At 40.4% G+C, this 22,744-nt stretch overlaps 1 protein-coding gene across 8 annotated transcripts; it reads right to left on the reverse strand.

Moving 5' to 3' along the window:
• Positions 1-217: 217 nt before the first annotated feature.
• Positions 218-21,754, reverse strand: ttll10 (tubulin tyrosine ligase-like family, member 10). Of its 8 annotated transcripts, XM_085260746.1 has the most exons (13): positions 12,743-12,855; positions 8,724-8,820; positions 7,753-8,083; positions 7,408-7,531; positions 7,095-7,213; positions 6,834-6,954; positions 4,462-4,622; positions 3,167-3,353; positions 2,605-2,776; positions 1,763-1,990; positions 1,242-1,358; positions 1,073-1,166; positions 218-840 (listed from the first exon to the last, which is right to left on the reverse strand). In XM_085260746.1, exons 3-13 carry the CDS (start codon positions 7,994-7,996, stop codon positions 425-427), a joined length of 1,983 nt encoding a protein of 660 aa, XP_085116872.1. In that variant the 5' UTR covers positions 7,997-8,083; positions 8,724-8,820; positions 12,743-12,855; the 3' UTR covers positions 218-424. The 8 variants fall into 8 exon arrangements, with proteins under 8 accessions (XP_085116872.1, XP_085116875.1, XP_085116870.1 ...); XM_085260749.1 differs by lacking the exons at positions 8,724-8,820; positions 12,743-12,855 and adding an exon at positions 21,473-21,754 and having other exon boundaries at positions 1,763-1,903; positions 4,462-4,547; XM_085260744.1 differs by lacking the exons at positions 8,724-8,820; positions 12,743-12,855 and adding an exon at positions 21,473-21,754 and having other exon boundaries at positions 4,462-4,547.
• Positions 21,755-22,744: the final 990 nt, after the last annotated feature.

Here is a 22,744-nt window from a genome sequence, read left to right on the forward strand (position 1 = left end):
GTCTGAGTGACTTTCCACAGATCAGAAGCTGCTCTGCTGATGCAACTTCATGTCAGATGACTCACTGATGCATTTTCTACCAGACCCTTTGATTTGAGAATGAATGTTGTATGCATGCACTAACAAAGAAAAATGACTTTGACATGGGTTCTCTTCGCCACACCTTCCTTACCAAACAGGACCAAAAAAAGAAGCCAGAAGATATTGTTGATGATGAATACATTCTTTATTGACGCATTTTCCAGAGTATTTCTCTTAAAATCTTTAAAAAGCACCAAAGGCTTTTTATACCGCAGCTGTCTGCATACTGTCACAGTTCCTCTTTTCTTTTCTACACTAAACTCTTCGTATCCTAAATTGTTCCACATGTTCAATACTGTAAGGTACGGTGTTCCAGGAGAGCCACAGACAGGTAGAGCTTCACTCACTCAGAGCTAGTGATGACGGGGATGTGATGGTCATTTCCAGCCTTTAAATGATGATTCAAAGTACTTTTGCTTAGCTTGAGTTTAGCTGTATAATGTGAATTCCCTGACTCACGATGATTTTGTGAAGTGCTGGTGGGACGGTGGCCACTCATCGACCTGCTCCTTCGTTTTGGAAGTGCTGAATCATTTGCAGAATTATCAGGGGGTGCCGAGGGAACACTTTTTTCCTCTGTTCCACACATAAACCTTTTCGGTTCAGTTTTCTGAGCATCTTTGGTTTTTTTCTGCAATTCCATGCTAGACTTCTCTGTAGTGGAAAAAGCACTATAGAGAAGCACAAACTCCCTCTGACTGACCAAAGGAAATATTTTCTGCCTGCCATGAATCTTCCTGAAGATCTCCAGAGTCAAATCTAGAGAAGGGCATAAAACAACAGACAGACTTATAGATAGAAAAAACACTTTTGGTTGTTACAACACATCAGCCTGTTTAGCAAACATGTGCAATAAAGGGAACTGTGACTATGCCAGTTAAACACTAAACAAAATGTGAGAACATCTTTGGTGGAGTGGTATTAATACAAACATATGCTGAATTTGCATTTGGGGCTTGCGAAACGTGCTGTTTGTTTTTCCAGAACTCACCTAGTGTCTCCACAACCACGCTGGGTATCACCTCCTTTAGCACCTCACAGTTCGTATGGAGAGCTGGATTGCAGTTCATCTCCAGCAGCCACACCTATCAGGAATGCACACACTCAATGCACATGCAAAACACTGTTTGCATTCACATTACCAGAAATGTCCTACCCACTTTGAAGTCTTCATCGACCAAGAAGTCACAGCCGATCAAGTCAAAGAACCCCAGGCGGCAGTCTAACTTTGACTTGACTGCTAAGAAGCACTGGCTCATGATCTGCTGCATGCGCTTCTGAATATCAGGGAGAAAGAAAGTTGTTCATTAGGCATCAGAATGATTTTATGACTTTTGTATTACCGGCTGGTTTGTTTCACTTCAACTAATTAAAGTTCCTCACTACTGCATATAGCTCAAGCTTCATTTAAGTCAAAGAAATGTGTGTGTGTGTGTGTGTGTGTGTGTGTGTGTGTGTGTGTGTGTGTGTGTGTGTGTGTGTGTGTGTGTGACACAACGCCAAAAATGAACCGACCAATCTGCAGGGCACTGTAAAAAAAAACAACCCATCACATGTAACATCTCATTTTAGTGATGGGATGATGCATCCAAAACTTAACCACAATCTCAATTAGCTGCATGTGCCAGTAACCATCATTATAATTGTAATTGGTCCCTGAGAGCTACAACACTGCACTCACTGCAAAGGCGCCCAGCACCCAGTCCCTGGGCAGATCCTTTGCAGCCTGAAACCTGTCGTTGACGTAGGCGTTGAAGCTCTCCATGGACCACACAGTGTCTTCCTTCAGTTGGCTGTAAAGAGGGTTCTTCTTCTGCATGTACTGGAAACGAACAGCAGGGGGACCAGAGACACACGAAGATGTGAGCAGAGGCAGGTAGCAAGTTTGTGCCAAAACAAAAAGCTTGATCTGGAAATAATGAAGACATGTAGCATAAAAAAAGACAGACATGAGTGTCCCTCTAGCAATAATTTTCCAGCTGAAACATGTTTAGCATCTTTAATATCTGATGTGCACATAAAATTCACCACCGAAAGTAAAACCTAAACTAATGTGTGATTCAAGCTAAAATACAAAATAAACCAAGGTTAAAATCCTTTGCTAGTTTAATGGTTCAATTACAGTGATTTGTGTGTTTTGCTAAATGTAGACAATAAAGTGAATGTGAATCTGATCTGGTCTGTCTGTGGAAATGCTTGTAAATAACATTTCAAAGACATACCGCTCTAGTTAAAACAGTGATGATGTAAAGTGTCATTTTGGTTTCTATTCCTAAATACACATTTCTGCTATAGCCAGGACTCATTTCTTAGCGTATACGGAAGATGGCACATTGTTTCAGGACACGTTTAGCCTTGTTACAAGGTCCACTGGAAGGACCTGCTTTCTAACTGCTTCCCCCATTCACCACATTTTTTAACAGCTGTCTGATTTCCAAGCAGATGATTGTAAAACCGTTTAGACTTTGATCTTCCAGTTAACCCTTCATATTCTCGCAGAGTCTATCTAGATTAGGGGTCTACCTGGTTGGTCAGGTGGGCAGAAAGGTTCTTGGAGGTGGGGTCATAGAGGTCACAAGTCAGTCGCACGTAACCATGACGGAAAAAGACCACATAAGGTGCAGTGCATGCGATGAGAAGGTAGGAACGCACGTCAAACTTTTTCCCTTTCAGCAGCAGCGGGTTCTGGATGTAACTGAGGACAAATCGTAGGTCTGCATTCAATCGCACAAACACCTTCAAAGGCTGCGTTTGACAGCAAGAAGCTGAAGCTGACAGTAAGAAATGAATGACAGATGGTTGACTAAACAACCTGTAGTACAACAGAATTGTTTTTATGGTTCCTTATCATTGGCTGCTGTTACTTCTGTTCATGTTATTTTAGAACAGCACTGCAAAATGACAACTGAATCAGAGACCCAAAACTAAAGGTTTTTTGAAGCCTGTTGATGCTTTTAAAACCATGTGCCAATACTAAAAACCAGGAATAGCAGGCACTCAAGCTACAAAAATAGAATAATATGCCTGCTTCTCTGGGAACTGCAAGTGTGGGTGATATTAATCTTAACATCCTGTGTTCACCAACTGTTGAACGATGTAAGCCTGAGGCTGGCGGTAATGCATTTTCCTGTTGAACCGGCGGTCCTCCATGTGCTTCAGCTTCAGTCTGAAGGCAGCTATGTCCTCCTTGCTCTTCAAAAGGAAGATCCCTCTTCCCTGGTTCATACCCGTAGGCTTACAGATCCACATGCGGCTCTCCCTGTTGCTCACACCTGGCGACAGTGACAAAATTAAATTAACGGGGTGTCACAGGAACTGAGCTTTCCACCTGACAGTTTCCTTTTCTGTATTGTTTTTAACTTTTCAAGGCTTAATCCTGTATTGAGGCATTTGTCATTTTCACCAGTAAAATCTGATTCCGTGAAATCGTGCTTTAGTTGCGCTCAAGCACAGTTGTGGGAAAACTGGATTGCACCCAAGTGTGTTGTATTTACTTTTCACCTCTTTAGCAAATATTTAAATCTGAAATGTGAGTCGGAGTATTTCCTTTTTTTTCTATATGTTGTAGTGGAATATGATCTCTAGGCCACTACATGTCATATCATTATGAAAATAAAGACGTAAAAAAGCTCAGAACATATTGTGAACTGCAGTCAATAAAAATTATGATGCAAAATTTCAATTTCTAGTTTTTTTAAAAACAGTCAATATGCTGTTTTAAAAGTGATGCCAGCATCGACTGTCTTTAAACGCACGTCTATTAGAGTTGGTTCTGTCCTTTTTCCTTCTTTTCCACAAATTCATCCATCACCAACAGATCTAAAGCAGCTGTCTGTATTCTTGTCCTGTTTACTTAGTGATAAACGTGTTTGTCAAAACCCGTGCACAACTACTGTCATTATGCTGGGTGCCTGTAATTACTACAGTGGGTGTTAAAAATCTATTTCATCCTCAATGCTTACCATGAAAAATGTCAACTTTAATATTAAATGTATTTTCTTTGGCATTCACATCCTGCTGCACCTCTCTCCTTGTGTTTGTGTCTCAGCCCTGCCCTCTGCTGACTCATCTCTATGGCAACAGCATGTTCCCCTGGTGATTTTATCAGGGCCTTATGGGAGGTGAAGTGCATTATTTTCCAGCGTCCACAGCCTCTTGATTAAACACTCACCAAGGCGACTGTTGTCTTAACGCTACGCAGGACAAACGATTTTCTTTCTTTTCAATGTTGGATGCGTGACCCAACATGCATTTCAAGTTTAATTGATCTCATTTTAAACCTGCAAACTAAAGGATGTTCCAGTTCAACCAGTACTGTTATTGTTGCATCAAAATGCTAATGTGTAAAAGGTTGTTGTAGTTAGGTAAGATGTCAGTTACCCTCCTGTTGGGCAAAGAAAGCCTCTCTCTCTTCCCTCACATCCATGCGCAAAGTAGTGGGTATGAACTCTTCCATTTTCAGCCTCCTGTAAATTACAACAGAACAAAACGAACAAGGAAGCCCACATGGATGTCGGTGCCATGGATTGCGGGAAAACTGGCTTTGAGGCAAAAAAGAAAGTCAGGCCACAAACATACAAAATCTTTGGTGTACCACAACAACATTCATATGTTCTGTTCATCCATCGTTTGCGGCATATGTTCAGATTTATTCCAAACCCCAGTCATACCATAATTTCAAAGCATTAAGTCAAGCTTTACATATATGCAAATTGATTTTTCTGAAGAACTGAAGGAAGTTTGTAATAAAAAAATAAAAAAATCTAAAAACATACACAAAGTCTAAAATATGGCATATTTCCTGCTATATACTGGTATAATAGTCCATTATTGCATATCTTCACTAGCACTGAAACATTTTCCAGCATTAGTATAAAATTCCACTTATATACTTTTAATTCTGTTTGTAGAAACTGAAGTACTCTAATCTTAATATTTGTAACTATAAATTCACATAATCACATTAAAAGCTGAACAGCTGGTTAAAATAACTCAGTGTTCATAGTTTTTATCTCTAAAGTGTGATATCTCTAAAATGAGGAACATCATATCTCATGCTGGAAACTAATTCATGCATTTATTACTTTTTAGGATAGACTATTATTATAATCAAGCTGTTCTAAAAACTTCCTGACAAGCTTACAGTTGATCCAAAATGCTGCAGTAAGAGCGCACACAGTGACTAGAAAGAGAGGGCATATTTCTCCCATATTGGCTTTTCGTCATTGGCTCCCTGTTAAATCCAGAATCAAATTTAAAGTCCTTCTTCTCACATACAAGGTATTCATTAATCAGGCCTCTCTTAAAGACCTCATAGTACCGTATCAGTCCAATAGACCACTGCGTGCTACGACTGCAGGCTTACTTGTGGTCCCTCGGATATTTAAATGTAGAATGGGAGATAGAGTTTTCAGCTTTCAGGCACCTTCTGTGGAACCAGCTCCCAGTTTGGATTTGGGAGACAAACCCTTTCTCTAATTTTAGGATTATGCTTAAAACTTTCCTTTTTTGATAAACTTTACAGTGAGAACTGGATCAGGTGAGCCTGAATCCTCCCTTGGTTATGCTCCAATAGGCCTATGCTGCTGAGGCTTCCCATGATCGACTGAGTGTTTCTTCTTCACTCACTATGTGTTTATACTCCTTTGTATTTAATCTTTAGTTATTATTAACTCTTCCACAGTGTGTCTTTTGTCCTGTCTTCCTCCCCTCACACCCAACCAGTCGCAGCAGATAGCCGCCCCTCCCTGAGCCTGGTTCAGCCGGAGCTTTCTTCACGCCAAAGAGAGTTTCCCCTACTATCGTTGAAGCGCTTGCTCATATGGGGTCATATGATTGTTGGGGTTTTCTCTGTATTATTATAGGGTCTTTACCTTACAATATAAAGTGTTTTGAGGTGACTGTTGCTGTAATTTGTTGCAATATAAATAAAATTGAATTGAATTGAACTTACAGAACTAAGCTTGATACAGAGGCCTCTGCGATGCACACTGATAGCTCTACAGATGCAGTAAAATAAAAAAATAAAAAATGTATTGCATGTTTAAGAAACTGTTAGCTTTGTCCTTCTTTAGCTCTTTAGTTTTGGGGGGCAATGGTTGGGAGACTTTTTTCCTTTTCATACATGTTTTCCTTCCTACCAAAGATAAAGTATCCATCTGTACATGACGTCATTTACCATAAAAATTAGGTTAGTATCAGAGTTTACATCTAATACTTCCTGCTCTGACACAGATGTTTGCACAATAACTTTGCGTCGCATTCAGCATATCCCAATTATGAAAGTGAAGTACATTTTTAATGTTTGTGACTATAAGTGAAGCTTTTTTTAACTGCATGTTTCTATGAGCGTATGGTTCTGTTTTTAAAACTATTGTATTTCCTTGCCGAGTATGACGTAAAAAAAAAATCAGGTTGTAAAATCAAACTAATTTACTATTAATAATTAACCACAGATCCAGCATATAACTGCGACACAAAGCTTCTGTGATTCAATGGAGAGGCTAGATATCTGATGAGGTTACTTGGCGTGTTTATTAAATAGTTTCACAGGCTGATATGGTTTTAAATCATTATTTACAGAGTGGGGCTTCTATTCAGCCACAGTAATCGTACCGGATAGAAGCTGGGAGATTTGACACAGCTGCAAAATTTGGTAACAGAGATATACCTGTCTGCTTTTAAGAGAAACAACCATTTTGGATACGAGAGAGAGACAAAGACAAAGAAAGGAAAATAAATGTCCAGCTCACCTAAGTGCTTGACCATGGCTGACTCTGCTGCTCACTCGCTCGTACTGTTGAAGACTGCTGAGGAGACCGATCTTCGTGGTGAGCACCTTGTTATTGGGAATCTGGTACATCAACTGCCTGCCTGGGAACAAAAAATGAGGATTTTGAAATATTAGTTAGTTAGCATGTCAACTTTTAGTTCTGTCTCTTAAGCTAAGCAACAGAAATTGCATATTTTCGTCGTAAACCAGCTCCAGGTGATATCCTCTGCATTCCCACTACCTTCTCTGAAGTTGGAGTACTGGGCTGGTGATTTGGTCTCGCACCACTTGAGATTGAAATCCTCCCTGTCCTTGTTGTAAATCCTCTTCCATCCTCTGCTCTCACAGTAATTGCTCACTCTGAAGGAAAAGTCCCAGAGGAAATCACTTAGACTTTAATCACACCACAAACAAGAAGTAAGGGGTCACATTAGAAAAGCTTTAGACTGACAAAAGGCCCCAAATAAAATACATACCATGCTATTTTTTATTCAAGCATCACACCATACATTTCTCCACAACAGTTACTTTGAAATTAAATAATTCATACTAACATTTTAGCTCCGTTGGTTCCTCCAAAAAAGTAAAAAGGCCCAGGCCCCCTCGGCTCCTCTATCTGCCTGCCTGACAAATCCTTTAACTTGGACCTCTGGACGGGTTGTGCCATTATACATGGACCTGATACACAAACACAACACATTACCGATTCATTTCTTTACAACAGAAAGGCAGAAGAAATTAATTCTATTCTATTCCGGGGAATATTTAAGTTGTTTGACTTATAGTGTTTTTATTTTATTAGATTAAGATGTGCAGACTTGCATTTTTGTGTGCTAAAATAAAAATCACCCTATGGACAGAATTTAAAATAAGGCGCCCTCTTTACTCCACACACACACCTCCACTTTGGCTCTCCTGGTTGACAGACGATTGGGAAAATGTCTGTCTCTCTTTCCAAGTCTGTGTCTGTGGCAGCAGTGTCTGTTCTCTTCCTGGTCCCTCCTTCCTCAGACTTCCTGCAGGCCTGCTGCTTCCACAGGGAACTTCTGTTTCCTCCTTTTCTTGGCCTCGCTTCTTCTCCAGTCTGGTCTCTGCTGCATCCTGACCATAACTGCATGGATCCACGGAGCACCTTGATGACATCTCTTTGCTCTGGCGAAGGTCGCTGGGGTAATTTATTATTGATCCATAATTAGAAAGTGGGAGGAGCTCTTTTGATTCACAGTGATCCTGTTGGCATAAAGAGCGGAACAAGAGGAAAAGTACTACTGTAGAGTACGCTTCATTCATAGTATTTTCCCTGTTTCGTATGTGCATATTTTTTACTATTATATTATTTGAGCATCACACTGTTCATACTTCAAACAGGTTCATAATGGCAGAGAATAACTCTTATTAATAAATACTCTTCCTGAAGTGCATTTTAATTACGCATCCGCCCAAACTGCCAATTTAACTTCAATTTGTCAATGTTGCTCTTTTAAAGTGATCTCCCTCCAAAAGCTTACAATATGATGACATGTGAAGTTTAATGTGCCTAATTATGTTATGCTGAAATTGCAGCACCATGTCACTGGTCTTCTAGAAAATGGTGAATAAAGAAAAAAAATGAAGTAAGCGTACCTAGGTGGCCTGCTTCCTGTACCAACAGCATGTAATCAGGCTGGTATGCTGATCTAGTATGCAAATAGTAGCAGTGGAAATGTGATAAATAGTTGTATGGCTTTACCGTTTGCTGTGGTTTAATAAGAAATTAGCTCTGTTAGTCCTTTTACTGTTGTTTTGTGTGAGTATCATAAATGTAGGTAGGTATTTATGTTGGAAAGCAGGAGCAGAACTACTACAGCTATTCAAAAGTAAAACGGTTTACCTGCAACTACAGCTTCACACACACAGACATCAGGGCTCCCTGAAAAACTTGTCAGCTTACTCTTCTTCTGCCAAGTGCACTCAACCTTATAGTCCAACTGCAGGGCCAAGACAAACAGTTAAACCCACAGACTGAAGGACAGACTCGACAGGGGCGCAATCACATGGTCTGTCGGCAGTTTAGTCTAAAGTTAGCCACAGTATCGCACAATGAAAGCAAGAAAACCAACTAGTAATGTAAACAATCACCAGTTACTCGGGTAATGGGACCCTTAGCAACAGTTGCTACTTGTAGATTGAATCTTACAACACAAACTAACAAGTCAAGATTGTGTATCCCACACCAACCGGACCTCTAAGTTTAGCTTCATTCATTATTTATTGTCCGTAAGCCTCTATTGTGTGGACCCTATGGTAACATGAGAGCACTGTGTCAATCAAAATGGATTTGCCAGTTTTCCAGGGTGGCCTGGTAGGTAAAATAGTGTTCTCAACTGGCTCAGTGTCATTAACATCTAAAAGAAATCATTTCAGGGGACTTGTTTGCTTTAGATACACCGGTCTCCATCTTTTACATTGGGTTGTCTGTAGGACAGGAGGTAGAGCAGGTCATCTGCTAATCTGAAGGCTGGTGGCTTGAGCTCTGGCTACTCCAGTCTGGCCAAAGTGTAACTTGGGTCAAATTTGCGTGTGTGAATAGTAGATAGCAACCGTTAAGATGTAGAAGAATAAAGTGCTTATATCAATGGGTGAATAAGTACTAAGTAAGTGCTATACAAGACATCGTCCTACCTGTGGCCTACCCTATGTCTTTAGGTCCAGTTTACACAATTTAAGTTAGAAATCTAAGTAATAAAAATAAACCCAAGTGTCCCATTAAACTATGACATAATTTAATGTGAACATTAATTTATTGTAAAACTACTTCATCCAAGGCGAATCGTTCTTGATACTTCCAGACATCATCATTAATCATAAAGTCTAGCGCCAAATCCAGCAGCAGGTATGCAGTTGAGCAACATAGCATTAGTCTGCTCGCATGGCAAATCCACTAATCACCTTCTGTCTCAGTGATTTGACTCTGGGGGAAACACCCAGGCCCAGCTATGGCTGGCAATTATGCATAATCTTCTCTCTTCCTCCAAACAACCTGATAATTGACAGGGGTGGGTACCTTTTAGACCCAGCACACATGCAACCATATAATTACACATACAGAGGGGCAACCACGAGCAACATAAGCACACTGTGAGCAGCCATATGGACCAAAGTATTGTGCCTTTTAGAGCATACATCAAGTTTGGTTTGACTTACCATCTGTAACCTGATAAAAGGACAACCAAACTGTGAGTCAGCGTGATTTTGGCTCTATTGATCTGGTTTGTTTTTTTGCATCACAATTATCCTCTGTGATAAATCAAATGTAAAAGAAGGAAGTTGCCAGTCTGATCAGTTGAGTTATTTATACACATATGGCTGTAAAAGTGTAAATGCCCAAGTGCAAAATACTAGCTATAAGAGGGAGCTGCTTGGCAATAAAACTAGTCCAGCCACAACACCCCAGTTGTTACAAGGAGGCCTCCCATATTCTTGTTTAACAGAGCTTTGTGTGGAGCCAGTGTGAGCCACACCTTGATAAAGAGCCGCCATCTGATAGACACACTGTGCAAAGTGCTGCGTAGGTGGACAAAGAGAACAGGCTTGTTTTACAACCTCATGGTTCACCATCTGCTAAGAGACTGTGTACATTTGTGTGTCTGTGTGTGTGTCTGTGTGTGTGCTCATATATGAATTTTAGTGAATAAACTTGTGTATTTAATGTCACCATCCCTTTTTTTTAATCCTGTCTTTCATTATTTATACCTGAATTCATATCTTTCCTTTGACCTCCATTTGTTAGTAAAGGGTGTGGGAAATATGACACTTTTTACTTTTCCTTTCTTTTTCTTTCCATTAAGGTAGTTTAACTTTCTGTGGGTGGTGCTCCACTGATACTCATACTCCTGGGCCTTATTGTAAGAAAAAAAAACACATCAGATAGAATATGCCAGAAAGACAGTGAGTTAGTGAATTTAAAATACAGGAATATATCGTTAGGTGTGTGTGACTCTTAGTGACTGTCCTATCTTGGGGCAGTGACAACTTAAGTTTTGTGTTTCTTTGAAGGCTCACCTATTCCCATGTCATCTCAACTGACTCAAACCAGAAAGTGCGCCGCAATTACAGGGATGCACCCTGCAGCAATGGTGTCCCCACACAACCCATTATTTAGAGGGATTCTCCTTGTCAAGGTGTTATAGCGGAAGAAATGGAGTTGAGTTACGATGCAAAGAAAAGCTTGTCTGAATAGGGTCTCTCGCGCTCGCTGCTGCTATTCATGGTTTCCTTACAGGATTACAGCAGCAGAGCACAGGGGGCTGTAGTATCGAGGGGCGACACTGCGTTCCCAGGGTCGATATCTACTTGTTCCCTCTGGTGACAAGTACAACACGGAAACAGAAAGACATCGAATTTCACAGAGAATAACAATGATATGGGAAAATGTGCAAGTGGAAATGTACATTTTGTCCTTTGTTCTGAAACAGCCGTCTAACAAGCATGAACACGTGTTGCCTATATTGCTTTTACTTGTTAGTAAGTAAGAGTGCTATAAGTGTAAGAGTCACAATACAATTTTGTACAAACTTGATGATTCAGTCCTACCTCTTACATAAGAAGATCAAAATGTAGGATGATAAGAATATGTGTATTTGACTGGTTGTTGTTCCCTTTACTATGGTGAGTGATGTCATGTGCAGCGGAGTGAGGTGGAGAGCTGCATTAGGCATGAGAGCATACAGTTTTTTTTATTTATAATAATAATAATGTATACTTTATTGATCCCTGTGGGGAAATTCCTCTCTGCATTTAACCCATTCACTCAGTGAAGCAGTGCAACAATGTAACAATGTAATTTTGATCATTTCAAAGTAAAAGTTTTAAAACTTAATTAGCTCTCCTGTCATATGCATCAGACCTAAGTTACTGTGCATGCAGTTCCAGAGTGCCTTGTTTAGAGATTTAGAAGGAATCTCCAAAGAATTCCAAGTTCGGAAACATAAGGTATAAAAAATTGTTAATTGTGTTGGTTACACCCTTTAAAGCTATGAGAAGACACAGGAGGACACCGCTTGATTTTTAAATGGAAAATGACTCATAAATAAAAACAAAAATCTTTGACAAGAACATGACAGTACTTGTTATGTTATCCTTTTATATTTCACTTTGTTGCTACTAGCAAAAACTAAAGAACAGCAACTTCTAGTTTAAGCAGCTAGATTCATTCATTTGGTATATTTGAATCTAAATTCTGCCACGTTGTGAAAACGAAAATCTAGCTGAGAGGCTACCAACTAATGTTACTTGGTTTATGACATTTAAAAGATTTGATTATTAAAACCCAACATTAAGAAATTAAATCTTCTAGCTATAACTGAACAAGCTAACATTAGCGTCATGAACTATTTATTATTAAGTAAACCTTAACAATTATTTTTGCAATGTTTTGGGGGTTAAAGCATATCTGTGCGAGTCAGACTTTATCAACAGTCTGAGAAAAAAGTGACAAACAAACAAACAGCTGCTGCTATAGGCTAACATACAGATAGTTTCACTGTGAGTGTTTTCTTTTTTTAATGTGCAAATTATGGAAGCTTGGGTACAATTTTTGGTTGCTGCTTTAAAGTTTTGTTCGGTATCTCAAAATTTCAACTTGGAAGTAAATTCAAAAATATCCACCTCCAAATCTTTAGAAAATACAGTGTTCTCTCGCTATAACGCGGTTCACCTTTCGTGGCCTCACAGTTTCAGATTTTTTTTTAAAATTTTGCATGCTTTTTCTAAAAAAAAATTAAAAAATTATTACAGCTGTGTTCTGCATGCTGATCAGCTGTAGACCATCTCTACGTATACGGTAGTGGTGTTGTGGCAAAAATAAGCTTCCACACCTGAAACTGCCAAAATTTCCACCTACAAACTTACCGCTTCTCGTTACGGTCCGACTTTCCTTTCTTCTGAGCTGTTGCTGTAATTACTTTCTTGCCCACAGGAGGCGCAAGTTTAATGTTTACTGCAGCACTAACAGTTGTACATATTAGCTGTCAGGCTTTCAGATGACTTCAGAAGCTTAACGTTAACTGACACCAGGCGCTTTTCTTTGTCCAGCAGACAACCTGTAACTACCAGAGCTTCTGATAGCTTCTGTACAACTTGACTATGTTATGGCGTGCTCCTGTAGTATTTATTATGTTCCTCCATGTTAAACTAAGTTAGCTAAAAGTTGTTAGCTAGCTAAGTAAAATATGTGTGTTCACAGCAGTGTATTTTGTGAATTTGCCCTGCAGCAGTATCCAAATTATGTAAGTTTGATTTGTTCTTAATAACAAAGAATATTTTATGGTCGAGCAGACCAATACTAATGTTTGCATGCTAAATAGCTACTTAACTTTTGAATAAGAGGAGGTAGAAAATTATTTTTCATCAGCTTTCGAAGTAAAATGACAATGTGCTCAATAATAATAATTAAAAAAAATTAAGGTATATCATACATCATTTAATCACACACTCAACATTTTGTGTTTCTCAATGATAGGAAAAACAAAAAAGCAGTATCAGAGATGTCCTGTCAGAGATATCCTGAGTAAGTAACGAAGTTAAAGCTATTTTGTGTTAGTTATTTACCTTCTATGGACCTGCAAACTCCATGCAGGTATGTACGGTGTGTGATAAGTCTGTCACATCTTATATGTCTTTATCTGCGTTCTTCAAACGCTGACCTGACAGTAAATGACTGATTACATTGCTGCTAAATTATGAATCGAATCTTTGTAAAAGCTACGATTATCCTGTCTTTAATGCGTTTTAGAATTAACCAAACAAAGATTGTATAGTTTATGAAATAGATAGATGAAAAGATACTCCTCAGTGTTTCTAATGAAGGCATTTGCTCACAAATTGCAGCTTGTTGCTGATAAAAACAAAAACAGTGAAAGCGAGTATTTCTCACATGGATTAAATAAGATATTTCCTATAATCTAGCAATGCTTCTACCAAAACCTGTAATCAGCTCCACACCTTGATACACTCGAGTGTGCCAGCTTTTTACTCTTACTGTGCGTCAGCACGTGCAGGTATGTCACAGCCGTTTAGCTGCCGTTGTGCTCCTGTTCCACTCCAGTGGATAACCCAGCTAAGTGAGTCTAGACTTCTCATCCACAGCCAACACTAATACAGGAATCTGGTTTGACTGCAGTAAGCATGCACAGACCAGCGCAGGAATTCTTTACAGGCCCTCCGCCAGTTAGTAATGTGATTCAGCGGTGAGACGTCACAAAGGGAGGAGCTGACTACAGCAGTAATTGTACTTTTTAACTCCGTGTCTTTAAGTTCAGTCTAAACCACCAATAAGCTAAGAGCTAAAACACTTGCAGCTTGTGGAGGGACAAAATGATATGTAGGTGGAGCATACATACGCTGTCATAATGGTTTAAAAAGATAGTCATTTCAAAATTGTGCTTCCTTTCATATTAGTTTACCAGCTCACATAGAAATGTCACACTCTTGATTTGTTTGTGTCCCCATCATTTAAAAAAAGCATATTGGTAATGTTTAGGAGCATTAATGCAACAATATTTTACAGCAATTTCTACTTTACCATTCATAGGATTTACACAGTTTAATTCTTCATATACCTTCACTGCAACACCACAAATAATACTTAGACCATATTACTTTGATGCCCTGTAAGTATGCACCGCCACAAAAGGGCTTTTTCACAACAAACATTTTGAAAAGAACTAATAAATAACACCTTTGCATATGACATTTGAAAATTGCAGTGTCAAAAATACTGAATTGATTGGTAATTGTATTTACTTCTGTGATCTTTCCAGCCCTGAAATAAATAGAGTATTATTTATTTATTGAACTGAAGGCCATATATTAAAAAAAAAACCTCACTGTAATGTGTCATTTACAGTAGGAAACACAGGATACTATTTTAAAGGTGCGTGCACACAATGACTCAGCATAATTTTTCTTTGTTGTTCCCCCTAAGTTGTTAAACAGATACCATTGTGTGTTTGATCAGAGTGAAAGGAGAACCTGCTGATCATGTTGGCTGAGCTTTAAGATTTGATGCTGTATTTAACCTGTTAAATACTAAACCTTTCAAAAACCTTTCCTCACAAAAAATCCTTCATAATGAAAAACAAGCAGTGTAGCAATTTAAAATAAAGCTTTGACTAATGAATGATTAAACAGGCGCTGAAAAAGAAAACATTGCTGCTAAAATAAACTAAATGCTAAAATTAACAGGTTATTGGTTACTGAATAAACACATTCCCCTTACATTTAGCTTTTCTTAATTTTACCTTTAGTGTTTGTCAAACACATAAACACACACTGACGCATAAAAAGGAACTGACCAACTCATTCCACAGAGGCCCGAGGTACGTCATATTAAATGTTTTTTTGTGTTTGCGTTCTCACTGATAAAAACCATAAGTTATGATTTTAATCACTGCCTATACTGACTGAATGTTAAGTCGGCCGGTACCCTGGCAGTTTTACCAAGCTAGTCTCTGTGCTGCTATAGAGCGGGACACAATGAAGGCTTAGCTGATAGTGGGGGGGAGACCTCATGGGTAAATTGAGGCATTTAAAAAGAAGCTCTGTTCAGCGGTAACCTGATCCACACCTGACTGGGGCTCGGCATTCCGGTGTGGCCGGGGGAACAGTTCACAATTACCAGAGAAACTGCAGCAAAGAGCCAGGGCCCTGGAAATCTGCGGTAAATGGTTAAAAATTATTCTGAAAGTCACTTTTCACGAGAGAAAAAAAACAAGCAAACAAAAGGAACATTTTCATTATTATCCATCTTTATTTAAATGATTTTTTTTCTTTACAACATACCACATTAGATACAGTTTCTATGTACAGAGTGTGTGTGAGAGTTTTGAAAACTGTGCGCATTGTTCTTCTGTAGCTGGAGAAAATCCAAGTTCCCAAAAGGAATTTAGTTATTGCGGTAAGAGTAAGAACGCCGATCTTTCAACAGAAACGTTACACAATTTCTAATCCTTTTTTTCTTTTTTACATCATATTCACATTAACATTCCTGTCAGAAACAGGATTACAGCACAAAGACCCCTAAAAGTCCAACCTTATCTTGAACTGCTGCTCAATTGAGAAACTTTGATTCAAGGCACATGGAAGAAACCACCAAAAAATCAAACCATCTTCCAGCGCATGGATCATAGTTCCATAGTCATCACTCAGCCCCATCTGCCACTACTGTTAATATGCTGATGTGCTTCCCTGGATTGCCCTTTGTCAATACGCTGAGAGTCAGATGCACGAGAGTGTGAGAATAGGAAGTAAGAGAGCAGAAGGTAATGCCATTTAATGGACGGCATTACCAGACAGTATTAGACACCAATAATTACATCTAACCATGTCTGGTAAGACGCCTATCAACAGGCTGGAAGGATGACTTCTGAGCTTTCACCTGTGCAAAGAGGAAGATGAAAGCTGGAGGGAAGAGAACAGTGTTGCAGAAACAGGCTGAAATGAGCAGTTCCTCTTTTGCTGCGATCATAGATTCTGTTAACACTACATTGTACCTTAAGTCATTTTTTCCATTTTACTTTGCCAAGCATGCAGAAAGAGTCAAAGCCACAGGTAAACAGACCAAGGGGAGAAAAAAAGCAAACTACGCTTGGCTAGCTTGACTTTTTGTTTTCCGGTTTGGCTACATTTTTGCATTAATGCAAATTAAATGATGAAATCCAGAGAAAAGGGGGATAACTGGAGGGACAAAATACAATTCCATGTTTCTGTGGCTTAGATAATGGAGCTAGATGAGCAAATAAAGGTGTGGCTCAATATTTGTGGGGTAATTCTCCCTCCTTCTGCAAACACTAGGTTTCTGCTTGCTTCATGTCTATTATTTGCTTTTGTTTCTGACGTCTGTTTGAAGACTTTACCCATGACATTCACGTCTATCCCGATGATGGAAAGTGTTCATTGTGTAAAACGGTGTATTTAATCTCCTCTGTTCTAAGTCAACAGCACAGAAATTAATTGGAAGTTAAACTTCCAATGTATTATAGGAAGTCAGTTTTATATCTGCTTAAAATTCCTGGTAGACAAGCCTTGGAAAGCTGGGAAAAGGCTATAGTCTATAAATGACTCTATAGCTGTGTTGGGTTTTTTTATGCAGCAAGGCACTCTCAGGTGAGCTCGTGTGTCAGTTCCAGGATGTGCCACGCAGGTAGGGCTAGGTGGACCAATCGCTGCCATACAGCACAAAGACCAACACTGTTCAGGGGAGGGAACAAGGAAATGAGGCCCTGCAGGACCGGTGGAACCATCAACTGACTGCTATTCTTTAACTTGGGGTGGGGTTGCCATTAACGTTTTTTTTTTTAAAAGGGAGGTTGGGAGATAAGTTAAAGAGCTGACTTTCAGGACTTACTGTATTAGAGATCTACTTGCTCTCACAAGAATATATTAGGGAAAACCCTAAGAACTATACTAGTTCGCTGGAATCAGACAGAATTCGGTACAGCCTGAGGCAACGCAAGTCTACTGTAAACAAAAGACTGTAAACTTTACCTGGAATCGACATGCGAGTAAAATGTGAGCACACCGAGCAGCTGGCTTTGTGAAATGTGCCCTTCAGCGACCACATCAAAATGCCTCGAAGAGTTCAGCTGCCCTTCACAATATTTGTCATTTACATACCGGAGACCACGCAGTCACCCAGAAAACATCGTTACCAGACAGTGTTAGAACAACAGTAGTACAGTCCAGCACTGTCAGGTAAGATGGATCCTGAGAGCCATTTCTGTCACTGCTCAAGCATTTGAGCTGATCCACAGGGCCCAGAATGGGAGCAAGTTGCCACCAAACAATGATAGAGCGGTTGATATGATTGTAGTCGGCAGGTGGCTATCATCATCATTACCAGGCAGTATTAGAGAAAGTGATGATATCCAATGCTGCCTCGTAAGATGGAGATAATCACCCAAAACACGTCTGACACCGCCTAAAGTTCGTGAGGTCATCATTCATTCATTAACCTTCAATAAATGGAAATCTTAAAAAGTTTTCTCTAAAAAAAAAAAGAAGAAGAAGAAAAGAACAAAAAAAACCAGGGAAATTCAACTTTATCACATTAAATGTTAAGAATTTAGCTCAAAGACACGTAAAAATATGCAACTTTTCAGCTCCACTAAACTTCTGAACTTAACCACCACAGAGCCCACCAAACAGCCATACATTGCTGAAAATAGTACAGGAAATGGTAGCAGGGGGAAGTCCATATCTACAGACGACCTCTCTGCTGTGTTACTGCTGAGCCCTTGTTGTGGTTGGGGTATTTAGCTTAAACTTGCTGTCACAGAAGACTGGGCCACAGTGGTTGTTAATGATTGCCAAAACCTGTTCTGACTAGTCTAAATCTATGGCACGGCAAGGTTGGGAAGGCTGCTTTTCACACAATACATGGCAGTTACTAATTTCAAACACTACAAGTTGCGCACATCCCTCAGCCTCAAAGGCATGTTAGCCCTCGGGGAGCTCTCTCTCACCAACGTCACACTGTATCCTTGCTGTTTGTTTTAGGTTGTAACATACTATTCTCGTTCGATTAAAGCAGCGTGGTAAGAGAGCTGTTTCAACAGATGTTTAATGAATTTAAAGAAAGGAAAACCTCTTTTTTTCTCTTTTCCACTGGCGGACCTTTCGGGCCGTTGTCTTTGTGTTTGCCGAGTGATGAAAGGTTGATGGAATGCTGCTCAGCCCGACCTGACCAGTGCTGTGTATGCAGAAGGTCACTGAAACAGCCCTCCTTTACTGAATAACGTGGATCATTCACAGGTATAAAGCGTGAAATCTTCACACCCTATACTGAAATTTGAGTGTACATCATTATTCTCTAATAATACGTGCTGCGAGTACACTTTTACCTACAAAAAAATAATTAATTAAAGACTAAACCTTCGATTTTAAATCTTTGTCCTTTTAAAAGCAGCTAATTTTGAGGCATTTTTGGCAAGAGCAGCTTCACAGTCATCCTTAAAGCAACGCTAAAGTAGAGTACAGAGGGGGGAGGGAGAAGAAAAGAGTATAAGGGAGTGAAAAGTTCGGGGGAAGGAAGCTGAGAATGCACCTGTAACCTTACCGTCATGAAAAGTACCCCAAGGAAAGAATGCAACAAAACCAAAGTAAAGTGAGCACGTTTAGAGGGATGGAGCTGAAGAAGAAAGAAAAAAGATCTTGAGTTTCCAGCCCGCTGCCTGAGAACACTCCGTCTTCCTCCCGGTCAGGCAGGCCCCATGAAATGAGAAAGCCAAGCAGACCTGCTCTCCCAGACTATTTAGTTAATCATCAGCATTATAAACCAGTGCTGCAGGCCCTCTGAGAAAGACAAGAGCATGAGAGAAAAAGAAAGAGGTGAAACAAAGATTAGCCTAGAAATTTGAAGCTGGTAGAAACAAGCTGTGAAAATAACAGTACCTTATTAAAGCAGAGCATGTCGTGTGTCAGTATTCAAATATCTAACCAGCTCCTACGTCCTCTCTGTTTGCCCCGCGTTTGTCCATATACTTCCTCTTCTGCTCCAGCTTATGTCAACGTATCGCAAAGCTTTTCTCCCATTGTGCTCTGCGCCGTGGGAGTTAGCTGTGCTCGCGGCTAACCACGCTTTTTGCCTGTTGGAAGTGAGGCGTGCTCAGGTAACTCTGCCCTCTCTGCTGGAATGCGACTCTGCTGTGAAGTGAACAACCTGATAGGTAAACTGGCCTGGGCCTTAATCAATAGTTGCTGTCTTTGTGAGAAAACAATGGCAGGGAAACCCAAAACCTTATTTAACTCCAGACCTTATCTCAGTGCCACCTAATTGGCCCTTCAGACTACTGAGGAGCTGCGTGGTGACATTTAGGCTACGATACTGCTTATCATCCGTGTGCCACTCAAGTTGCTTGCTAATGATTTTAAATGTGCACACTGTGATGGACTAGGTATACTTTTGTCTTTTTTAAAACTGTCGCTCCTTTGGCCAGCCCAGTCTCGCCCTCGTCACTTCACCTCCCCCATTTTGACTAAAATATTCAAAAAAAATTTGACTACCAAAAAACGAGATTTAAGCTTTTCCTACCAGACTTTTTAAGCTCCTCCCCCTGGAATACAGCTTTATTAGCTAAGTTATGAATATGAAAAAAGTTAAATAATTGCTTTTTAACATGGTGCCAGGTCCCTGGTGGGAGATAGCATTACTCCTGATTAAGTGTTTAATCCCAAAACAAACAAAAATCCAAGTAGAAAATTTGTGTTTAATCCCAAAAGTGGAATTTTTTTGTTTTTAACTTTAATTCAGAAAGTATTTATTGATGATGTAATTTTTCCTTGGTTTAAAAAAAAGAAAAAAAGTACTAGCCTAGCCTAGCACCGAGTTTCCTTAAATAGTCCTGACCCTTAATGCAGTGTCATTCACCCTGCAATCGTATTGCAGCTTGAATTTAACCTCTCACCCCATGAGGCGATAAGACTTACACTTCCCTTTCAGGTCAGACCTGTGCCTCAAACATGAGCAAACAATGTAAAATAAGTATCTGCCACTTTTTTCTGGCTTGCTGGTGATTAAATGTCACCCCACTGAAATTCTATTCAGTACTTCCCGCCCTGTTGCAATACACCAGCAGGGCAACTGGCACTCATGTGACTCGCAGCTATTCTACTGTATGAAAGAAATGAACAAATGTTTCACTTTCCACCAATCACAACCTTCCACCTCGCTCTGCAGTTGTCGCTGTACAGTAAGCAGTCGACATTTTCCCTCCATTTTCCCTTCTCCGTTTCGGACTTCCACAGTCCGCCGCTGCTTGAAAGCATGTTAATAGCAGCCTAGGAAACTAAATGTATACCTTCTATCTTGTGAAAATGCTCTGCTCTGATAATTCCAACTCCTGTCTTAACTTGTACTAAACCTCAAAGGTACGGAAAACGGATGAGCAGACATTTTACGTCTGTCTGACTCACTTCCACATCTGAAACGGGCAGTGTTGAGTCAAAGTTGAAAAGCCAAAAGAGAAAACCCATAGGTTAAACGCGAGGGGAAAAGGCTGGATAATGTCATCAACGGATTTACAGTTCAACAGGTTGAAGGAAAAAAAGTTACTAATTAAGTTGATATGAATTTTCGCTTAAATTAACAGAAATGTTTGTTAAATAATCGGCTACTACTGTCATGCTATGGATTTGTGAAGATGTTTCATACCGTAGTGTCGTGGTTGTCTCCTCGTTAAGCATGTTTAAGTCTGTAAAAGAAGGAATCAGCGTCTAGCTTCATATCCTTTGACAAGTCTGGCAGTTTGCCTTTACCTGCCCCAACTGGTCTATCCAGTTTAGGAATGAGCGTTAGCCTCTATTGTTTCCTCTTCTTTCTCTCTGCTTAAATGGAGCTGAAATTTGATACACATTATTTTCGCTCCCCATTGAAACTACCTGGACCCTCCTATATCAGCACGCAACTGCCGAGGGCTTCACGCGATGACCTAATTTGTTTGTCGTACATTTCCTGCTCTTAGCCATCTACCGATTGTCCTTAAAGTTCTAACTCTGCCGCCGCTGAGCAACAGGTAATGACAACAGCACAAACTTTAAAGATGGAGAATGAAGACAAAGAGGGGATCGCATTTGTGAATTTACCCAGTCGTTCCCAGGTGTGGTCATCGATCCAGAAACCCCAGACAAGAGGCATCATTGTATGCGGGCTCCTGACGCCCTGTTGGCTAGTCTTTCGCGGTCCTGCTCACGCTGAAGGACAGTCGACCTCTGGACGGTGATTAGAAAGTTAAGGGGGGAAAAAAAGCTGTCCTCGTCACGTAGATGCAGGCGTAGAGTCATAAGACAAGCCAAACCCCGGAACACAGCCAACTATTTCGAAGCGCGTCAGTCATCATCCTGCTGCCAGAGCAAAACTTGTTTTTTTCCGTGAGCCCTCATCGGCGGTGTGAAGCGTTTAAGCTCCTCAAGAAGACAGAGGCTGAATTTGTAAAGGGCTTGGTTTACATGTAGCATGACCTCCCCTCCTCCTCTTTCCCCCCACAGGTGTAATTTTCAGGTTGCAGCCAATCTCCTTGGGCTCTGCCGCTTGCAGGTGCGTCCCCCGCGCTGCCTTTAGCCAATGGTCTTAAAGACGAATACCCCACCCATCCCACCTCACCGGTTTGCTCACCTCCACCCTCCCCATCGGCCCCCAGGTACCTTGTTGTGTGTGTGTGTGTATGTTTTTATGATGTCAGCTCAAGCCTCTGTGGAAACGACCTCCTATGTTCTTATTACAACTTATTACTTCCCAACTGCCAAACACACCCATCCTGCTCAGGGAAAATAAATCATCAAGCCAGAAAAACTATTGGGGGTCAAGTATTCGAAAACATGTATCTTTAAGGTATTATGTCAAGCGCAAACTTTTACCTGCTTCCTAGAGGCATAAGCCCACCATAACCTGAAATGCCTGCCCTTTGCTCTCATAACTTCCCCCGGGCTCTCTTTGTGTCCACACACCTTTTTTGCCCCAACAATAACCCGTCTGAGTTTCACCGGGAAAGGACAGGTGTACAAAGTACAGGTGAGTAAGACATACTGAGAAGGAAACACCAGCACTCTGTGGTCAGTTTGAGTTGTGTGAAACGGGGGAGCAACGACAAGGGGCCTGTTGGGGCCCTTGGCCCTTAAGGGCAAAGAGGGGTATTATCCAAACCTGGTCAGGGCTTGGCTGGATGCTGGGTAAGGTCACTTTCGGTCTTGAGGTGTAATTATCGGGATTAGACTCAACAATGAGCACAATGCCAGAACCATATCCTGTTTCAGTAGGGGCGTGGCAGAGGTTGCAGCAGAACTACATTGAAAAAGATGGAATAAAGGCGATTGTTTGAATCTATAAAACACATCGCAAATAGACATTAGGGAAGGAAA

The sequence above is a fragment of the Mchenga conophoros genome, linkage group LG20 (assembly GCF_057382185.1).
Source record: "Mchenga conophoros isolate Kocher_MC1m ecotype Shallow Benthic linkage group LG20, M_conophoros_male_GT1.1, whole genome shotgun sequence".
NCBI classification, from domain to species: Eukaryota; Metazoa; Chordata; class Actinopteri; order Cichliformes; family Cichlidae; genus Mchenga; species Mchenga conophoros.